At 40.9% G+C, this 9,094-nt stretch overlaps 1 protein-coding gene across 1 annotated transcript; it reads right to left on the bottom strand.

Moving 5' to 3' along the window:
* proca1 (protein interacting with cyclin A1) lies at nucleotides 1–3,452 on the bottom strand. Its single transcript, XM_066642093.1, has 4 exons — nucleotides 2,951–3,452; nucleotides 2,240–2,372; nucleotides 1,832–1,966; nucleotides 1–1,730 (listed from the first exon to the last, which is right to left on the bottom strand). Exons 1-4 carry the CDS (start codon nucleotides 3,450–3,452, stop codon nucleotides 134–136), a joined length of 2,367 nt encoding a protein of 788 aa, XP_066498190.1. The 3' UTR covers nucleotides 1–133.
* Nucleotides 3,453–9,094: the final 5,642 nt, after the last annotated feature.

Raw genomic sequence — 9,094 nt, 5'->3', positions numbered from 1 at the left:
TACCATCAGTAGAAAGTAAAATACATTGAAAAACATGCCTGTCCTTTTTATATAAACTTCTCAGTATATCATACAGGCTTTGTACTAAGCTACCAATCCACCGACTTCTTTTATGTAGTTAAATATATTATATTTACTTTTCAGTGCCTTTGCTTTTTCTTCTTTTTTTGTCACCTCTCTTTCTTGTCCCTCTCTTATTGGCTGTTTTGGCTGTGAGGGGCAAAGTTGATGGAGTGCTAGTGGGTAATATTGCAGGGAATAACTGCACAGTGCTTGCCTCAGAGTTCTTGGTGTGCAGCAAAACTTGGGAGTCTACGGAGGTCAATGCCTGAACTGTTCTACTGGTAACAGTAGTGATCTTAACTTTTTGCCTAGTGTCTACCCTAGCCGATTGGTTAGAACTGGGCATTAGATGTCTCCTTTTGTCTCTTGTGCCTTTTAACCTTTGGTGCCTCTTAGGTAGCCCTTCACTGGATGTGGGTGAACTTGCCAAACTTTCTGTGAGTTTCTCCTGAAGTTTAGGCTGCAGTCTTTCTAAAATGCCCAATGGCTGAGGGCACAGGTCAACAGTCAGATCTTGAGTTGCGTCAGTGGAGTGCACTAAGGGATCTTCTGCTGCTGCTTTGGGACCTTCTTTGTCAATGGGGGAGGATGAAGGACAGAGTTTCCTACTTCTCTTCCTCCCCCCTCTTACCCTCAACCTCGGCCTTTTGGTTCCAACAATGGACGTATTCTGGGTGGCGGCAATAAATGCGTCTCCCTTTTCAGGCCAGTACTCTAAGTTACGTGGCACCTCCTCCCCTGCTGGACTGCTGGGACTCAGTGTTGTCTGACCTGCTAGGCTGGTGCTTTCAGTGGCACTCACTAGAGGGTTATCTTCCATTCTATTGTGTATGGTTGCTTCTAAAGGAAGGGAGGTAGGAGTTAGATGTCTATGTCTTTTTCTTTCCACTCTTTGTCGTAGCCTGGCCCTTCTAGGTTTGCTGGAACCTGCGGTAGGGATGTGAACTGCAGATGCAGATTCCAGGTCCTTAATTTGTTTCTGAGGTTTTTGCATCTCGTCCCTTTGCTTTGCATTTGGTTCAGTGATGGTGGCGGTGGGGGGACTGACCTGATTTGCATCAGGCACCCTCTGAAACTCGTCTCTCATCATCTTATTGGAGTGTCCTCCATCGACCAGAGTGTCGAACGCACCGGTCATGAAGTTATCATTTTTGTTGATCCTTTTGAAATGACCAGGATCTTCTACAAAATGGTTCTTGTTGATTACCTCCTCTGTTCTGTTAGCTGAAGGAGCACCTGCGATACCCTCGTCTGCTTTTATAACCCTTCCTGTGTTCTGTTTTCTCTTTTTCCCTTTCCCTTTCCCTCTCCTCTTCTTGTCTTTTTTCTTCTTGCCACCATTTTTCTTCCTCTTCTTGTCAGATGTCTGTGTTTCTCCTTTGCCACTGTCTGCAGAGGACGTTTGTGAGCTAGACACTGTGGCAAGCACTTTGATGAAGTCTTCAGCTGCCGTGACCACATTTGTAAGCGAGGGTTCTTCTGGGGTGGTGCTTTTGGATCCCGAGAAGCTTGCCTGTGTGGTTTTGTCTTGGTTGTCCCGGTCTAGATCTGAGAGTTTCTTCTTTGGGGGCGCTAAAGTCAAAACGTCAATAACTTCGATGCCTCCAAAGTCATAGGGGATTGATTCTCTGATTACTGCAACAGGCACCCTGTCATATCTCTTACACCTTCGCAGTGGGAAAGAGAGCAAAACACATTACATGATTTGATTTGTGTACTTATTCAGTAGCATAAATATGTCAGGAAGCTAAGAAAGCGTCATACTTACACGCCATACCAGTGACGCTCAACACACTGCTCCTGAAAGGAGAATTCAAAGCAGGGAACTTCAATCACGTTGAAGAAAGCTTGGCCGACCACTCGTGAGGAAGTGTCATTGACTGACCTCAGGCATTGTTTCAACCTGCAGGACCCAGGCACAAGATTTTCTTATTAGTTTCCCTTATTCTTAATTATTAAATCAAGATAAAATAATAAGATTTCTTTTGAAGGTGCAAGTCATTTTCAGGAATTATGAAATAAAGGAAGAGATTAAAATAATTGTCAGTTAATTCTCAACCTCACTAAAGTGCTATTTTACCACAAAGTTTAGTCTTAGGGGTTGGTTACATTTTATTCAATGGCAAATTTGATTGGATATGAATGCAATAAAATGTAAAATATAAATTTTACTCACGTGTTGTCGCAGTCACAGTGTGAAATGGAGTGCCATTTGAAGTTGGTGTAGCCATAGTAGGACGAGAAGGCATGGATGACATGCGGACAGTGGTCATGAGTCCGGCAGCATTTATCCGTCTCACTGAACTCTCCTGGAGAAATGGACACATACGCTAAACAGCATATCAAATAGGCTTAAAGACATGTTCTGACAAATGATATGTTGATTTTCTAAGGGATTATGGCTTCTTTTTTCCACATATGATGGCACCATTTCTGTTCATTTGCTGGATATCTCTGAATAAGATAAGCATTTTACAAAAGTGTGCCGTCACTTTAACACAAACCACTTAGACAGTTCATAGTAAAATAGACAATTAGAAACATTGGAAACAATTTGGAAACATTGGCACAGGAGTTTAACTTTGCGGTACATTTGCTTTCTCTTAGAAAGTCTTGTACTGAATTTAGTTCATGAATGAACTTGGTATATTGTAATGTGTGTTTTTTTTTTTTTTTTTAATGTGGAAACAATGGAAGCAACCCAGTGAATGAAAGGTCATTATGGATTCCATCATAAAAAAAATAATAATAAAAACACTATTAATTATTTAATTTAGGACTTATTATCGCGTAGGGAATATATATTTAAATTATTAAGTAGTTTGCACATCTTAATTTTAATCAGGAATAGGTCTTGCGGCAACCCGGTGTCACGTGACATGCTCACCGAGTTGATCGTAGTGGTCCGCGATGTTGCCTGCTCCACACCACAGGGTGCCCGGGTAGGTAAAGCCGCGCTTGGCTCTGCGGTGCCTCTGCGCATGCTCAGAGACCCCCGCTGCCTCCCTCGCATGGAGTCGTTCGCAGTCCCTCTTGGCTTCGTCCACAGTGGTGAAATGCTCTTGCTCATGCGCTTGCTCGCGGTCCTGCTCCCTCAGCCCGAGTCTGCACGCGCTCATGAAGCTCGAGACCTGCGCTCGGTCACTGCTCATCGCGCACTGTAGCAGCTGTCCGCCGGGAGCGCGCACCGAGCGCACTTCCACCTCGCTGTCACTTACCCGGTGTAGGCGGTACCCCCACACCGAGGAGCTCCTCGCGCACAGAGAGTCTCCGAGTGCGCGGAACACGACTTCACTCTCACTTTCCGCGTCCGGTGAGAGCCCCGCGAGCTTGCCCCGCACTAGGTCTCCGGCTAAATACGAGAGCACGAGGAACAGCACTGACCACATCGCGGAAGGTGGCAGCGGTCAGTTCGGAGGCAAAACAATAGTCCACCTCTCCCTCCTTCTGCCCGGTCCCCTCAGCTGCCGGGTGTTTAATAAGCCGCGCTGCCCATAGGGGAGGGGTCTCTCTGCCTCTTAATTAACATCCCTCATCAGAAACAACTCCTGGAGAATCTCAGGCTAGCAGACTTTATTTATGGGCTCAGACCTCCCCAGTCCCTCCTGTAACTTGAGCCGTGCTGGAAATGATGTAAAATAACTTGTAATGAGGTCCACTGCCTTCCATTAGAAGTTCTTTCTCTTGTGCCATTTGGAGACGAAAATCTTTGGTCCTGACAGCCAAAGTCGGCCATGGTCCATTCTGAAAATGGTTCTCTAGCACCAGAATATATTGCACTATTGCTGAAAGAAAAAAAAATTTCACCATCTAGAATTATTGTGGTTGTGAAATCTACATATTCGCAAACTAATTTCAGTGCATGTAGTAGTGTGGTCTGCTCTGTATCCTTGGTTTGACCTTTGCTTTGGGGGATGGTCTATGAGGAGTTTGGCAAATTTCCTCCAGGTGCTTCCATTTTTTTCACAGTCCAAAACCACATGTTGGTACCACAACCATGCTCAGGATATAGCCGTTTCAGAAAAATTAATTAATGATTTTCTATTCATTATTCAATATTTACAGGGAATAAGCTCCAGTCTGCAGTTTTAGTATCTATCTATCTATCTATCTATCTATCTATCAATCTATCTATATGTAAAGTAAGATGTAAGAAAATTTAAGTACAGAGTAAAATGAGTATAATACTAGAAATATGTGGTTATTACTTGGTATATCTTACAAACACTTTACAAATAAGGCACATAAATGTGTTCTGAATCCATTGTACTCAGCATAATTATAGATTAAAAGCATGACTGTTTATGCAAGTGACTATTACTTATTAGTCTTATTTTTTTTAATAAATGAGGAATGCAGCTACTATTTTGAATTCACTGCCATTCTGAATGTAATTATTGATCCTTTAAAATGATTTACAGTGCACCTACCACCACAATAACCACATATTTCTAGTGTCATACACTTTACTTACTCAGAACTTATTTTGTCTTACAGCAACTTAACAGGGACATACTCTGTACTTACTCAGTAATTAGCGGCTTGTAATTTAAAGTATTAACAAATGTTTTTATTCTGGTGTTGGTATAAAATCCTGAGAGTTTGGCTGAATATGCTTTCACACTCCTTTCATCTCAATCATTTGTTTTTGATGTGGTCAGGACAGTGGTCCTAAAGCTGTAGTAGAAACCAGTAAGTTTAAGCCAGTTTTTGAAAAAATCAATCAGAAAAAGTCCTACTCACATTCAGCACTTCCTGTGAGCAACACGTGCAGGTTGATTTATTAGGCAGGTGTAGCCATCCAATCAATTTGTTCGGTCAGAGAGAAATGACTGGACTTAACTTTTACATTCCTGTGGCCTAAATAGAAAATGAATCTTTTTATGTATGTCACCTGAGTATTTGATTTACAGATTGCTATCAGGACGTAAATAGTATTTCAAGAATTATAACAAAAAATGTTTTGAATACAAATCACCTACTCAAGCTTTAAACCAGTCTTTTTTTCTCTTTACATTGTGATAAAATCAATGTTTAATATTATCATGGGTTTTTAATCTTGGTTTATGCAAAGAGTGATGTTCAAAGCCCACGTTTTTGCAAAAATCATACTTTGTGAATAAAAACTTATATATGAAAGGGGTCATACTTTAAGATTAGTCAGTGTGTGGTTATATTACAAACAGTGAACTTTATAGGTCCAGTTTTGAATTGTGCATGTGGCAGAAACACAAATAAGCATAACACCCTTTGTGGAAGAGCCAGTGTTTTAAGACATGGTGCACTGTGTAGAGTATGGGGCCAGTTGAGATACAGCCTCAATAATTAAATTAGCAGTTACAACTGTTAACAATAATGCAGCAATGCAGACTTCAGAAGCTCTGTTTGCAAATATAACAGAGCAGCTGCCTCTGTAAAATGACTGTGATAATGCTATTCGCGCTTATAAACAAAGGCAACAATGAATGAACACAGACTTTATGAATAACTTGGTTCCCATCGCGAAATTGTGCTATGACCGCAAGTTACTTCAGCTCCCCCGCGAGGATTTTTTTTTAAAAACCCGCCTTCTTTTGTTATGATTGGCCAGTATTTCGGTTTAACCCGCCAATTGGCAGAAGAGTATACTATTAGCCAATCAGAGCGCAGAAAGTCGGGGCTTTGAGGGAAAACTGGTGGGAAAAGAAATGTCGGACATTTTGCAGGAGTGCTGCGGCAGGGAGGAGCTTCTCAAGAGCCAGGGATGGGGTGATTCTTGGGACCCAACGAAATTGAGCACTCTCCACATTCCCCAAAAGGCATGAGAACTGACCTAATTTGGAACATAATAACACGGCTCCTTTTCACTCCGCACGTAAAGGCGACAATTGATTATTTGTAAACCGGCAACACAAGCTTTTTCCTCTAACTTCTGAAGGGTTTACCAGCGAGCACCACCCATCTTTCATTCTTACAACACCAGAGATGCTCTGCACGTTTCTCCCAATGCAAATGAAGGACACATTTGACTTTACATTTTTGTGTCTGGAGTTTAACACCCATCTTGATGTTTTTGCAGTGTACTGGGTCAACGGTATACATCTACTCTCAAAGTTACAACAAATTATCTCAAAATAATGTAATAATATAAATAGGAAACAGAAAAACTAGAGTTACAATCTGGGTGTAAAAACAGAATGAATGGAGTCAAAACAAATGCAGTTTGAATGACTAATATTTATAATATTCATATTCATTATGGAACCTTCTGAATAGAACCGGTTCCCTGCCTGGCTACAATACATTGCCTGGTCGGAAATAAATAAAGTAATTTTTATTAACTGTGCTTTTCATGCTCTGTGGTCCATCTGTTTCCCATTTTCATCCCCATTTGACCATGGTCTTCAGTGGTCAGGACCCTTGCACCACTACAGTTATTGTTGGCTGATGGATCATTCTCAGCCCTGCAGGGACACTGGTGATTCTATATACACACTGGTGTGTGTTGTTCTGATATGATTGGATCAGAGTTTTTAAACCCCGTAGTGTCACTGCTGGACAGAGAATTGTGCACCAACCAAACATGTCCAACCAACAGCATCCTGTGTCCACTGACGAAGGACTAGATTATGACGAACCCACACTATGCTGCAACAGATGAGCTACAGTCTCTGACTTTATATCTACAAGGTGGAACGGCAGTCTACACATTTCTAATGCAGTGGACGAAGAGGGGACACTATCTGATTTAGGGCATTGTTATACTTTTGAGCATACATTTATAATGTGTGTGCATAATTATGCTGTATACCTGTATATACCTGTAATTTGTTCTAATAGTGCATTTGTATAAATTGGGTCTACAAAAAGAGAAAACCTGAGATGCAACTGAAAATCCTCTGATGTTTTTTGCAGTAATGTTAATCCTTGTAAAATTTCCAGTTATTACATTAGGATTAAAGTGGAGAGCATGGTGTGTGTGTGTGTGTGTATGTGGAGACTGCCGTGTTTTGTGGAGACTGGGTGTGTTTTGGGTGTAATAATGAGATTTTTTCTTTCTTTTCTTTTTTTTGTTGGAGGCGGAATCAAATGATGTAAGATCACCAGAGGCAACATGCCACACTGCTGGTAATGCCCCTCGATTTATAATGTCTTTTAAAGCTCATTAAACCTTTGTATGAATCCAAATACCTGCCAGAGTCTTTATTCAGGCTGAGAGTTCTCTGTAGAAAGAAGGTGATTTAGGCCTCGTTCTAGACGAACTTTAACAAAATGTACAGCCCTTTTGTTTCTGAACTTGCTGAACCCTCCACAAAATAATTACAGCATTTAATAAAACAGAAGTCACTACATGCTGTGAAAAAAAAATCCCTGCATTTCACAGAACATAGAAAACAAATGGAAAATATAAAGAACTTATTTAGATTTTTACACAAATAACAATGCCTTAAAGTAAGTCAGTAGGTGATGCACTTGTATTGTAGCTTGCCATTTTTCTGCTTTTTCCAGATGTAATTCTTCCCTTTCCATTTTGCATTGCAGTGAAGGAACAATAATGGCCAAAACCACCACCCTAATAAAGGCCCTTAGTTTGCAGTGTGAATTATTTGTGTACAATTAAACTGGAGATTTTCATGACACTACATACTCAAAAACTGGACAGTTTTGTGTGTGCAACTGGGATGTAACCTTTATTTGACCAATAGGTCACAGCTGACTTACTAAATTATTTCTTTACTGAATTAAGTAATGGGCGGCACGGTGGCGCAGCAGGTAGTGTCGCAGTCACACAGCTCCAGGGGCCTGGAGTTTGTGGGTTCAATTCCCGCTCCGGGTGACTGTCTGTGAGGAGTTGGTGTGTTCTCCCCGTGTCCGCGTGGGTTTCCTCCGGGTGCTCCGGTTTCCTCCCACAGTCCAAAAACATGTTGCAGGTGGATTGGCGACTCGAAAGTGTCCGTAGGTGTGACTGTGTGTGTGTCTGTGTTGCCCTGTGAAGGACTGGCGTCCCCTCCAGGGTGTATTCCTGCCTTGCGCCCGATGATTCCAGGTAGGCTCTGGACCCCCCGCGACCCTAAATTGAATAAGCGGTTACAGATAATGGATGGATGGATGAATTAAGTAATTATCACCACCAAGCATTTGCAGAAATATGAGAAGGATTATTAATTATATTATTTCATGAAGAGAATTTCACTTGCAAGTGCTTTTATAGAAATGTATACTCCATTATGTTGTTCCCCCACATGGATACATCTGTTTTAAAAGAGATTCTGTTTTCAGTATTTCTCAGAATCTCTGATATATTCAGGCCACTAGGTGTGAGGGTATTTTTTTTCTTTGAACGATTGTGGTTGCACCCAATGGCCCTACCTTCAATTTCACAATCATTTGGACAGTGATCGTCCCGGTCCCTGTGCCTGTCCCTACTGTACACGCTCTGGGTTCAGTTACAGTCTACAGCACTTGCAGTTACAGTCAAGTGCATTCATGATTGCAGCATTAAATTGGGTTGGGTAATATGCAGCAGTTTTACATAAGGCCTCTGATTTAAACAGTTTTTCAAAGGCAGATATTTTTTTCAGATAAGTTGTCTAACCACAATCCACTACTTTTAAAGTGTAAAGTTTTTCACACCAAACTTAAAGCTACATCTTACAGCTACATTTAGGTAAAAACAATACTACTCAATTTTTTTCAAAAATCAGTCACCAGATGGATGTACTGGGTTCCTTGAGTTGTACCTTTGTTCCCTATGCCCTAGAGTTTCCTTGAACCAATGTCTCCCAGCCTTGCTAAAGTATAAGATGCTTGCTAAAGTATAATCATTTTTTAAGTTAATAAACAACTACAGTTGGATCAAAGTACATTGTAAACTTGTTTTAATTTTCTATGTGTTAGCAAAGTTGCAAAATAAATAAATAAATAAAATAAAAATAGCATTTACATAACAAACAATAGTTCTTGCTTCCATTTATTGAGAACGATTCTACACTATTTTGTAGGACTGAAACCTGTTGTTTGTATTGATGTATTGTTTGTCTTTGAGAATTTG

Source organism: Hoplias malabaricus, chromosome 1 (genome assembly GCF_029633855.1).
Source record: "Hoplias malabaricus isolate fHopMal1 chromosome 1, fHopMal1.hap1, whole genome shotgun sequence".
NCBI classification, from domain to species: Eukaryota; Metazoa; Chordata; class Actinopteri; order Characiformes; family Erythrinidae; genus Hoplias; species Hoplias malabaricus.
The sequence above is the reverse complement of the archived record's forward strand: the minus strand, read 5'-3'. Positions and strand labels throughout refer to the sequence as shown.

Excerpts from the sequence above, each read along its gene's own strand:
- proca1 (XM_066642093.1), bottom strand. The coding sequence starts at position 3,452 with ATGTGGTCAGTGCTGTTCCTCGTGCTCTCGTATTTAGCCGGAGACCTA. Across the intron at positions 2,373-2,950 it reads GGACCACTACGATCAACTCG|GAGAGTTCAGTGAGACGGAT; the intron begins GTGAGCATGTCA and ends CCATTTCTCCAG. Across the intron at positions 1,731-1,831 it reads GAGCGTCACTGGTATGGCGT|GTGTAAGAGATATGACAGGG; the intron begins GTAAGTATGACG and ends CCCACTGCGAAG.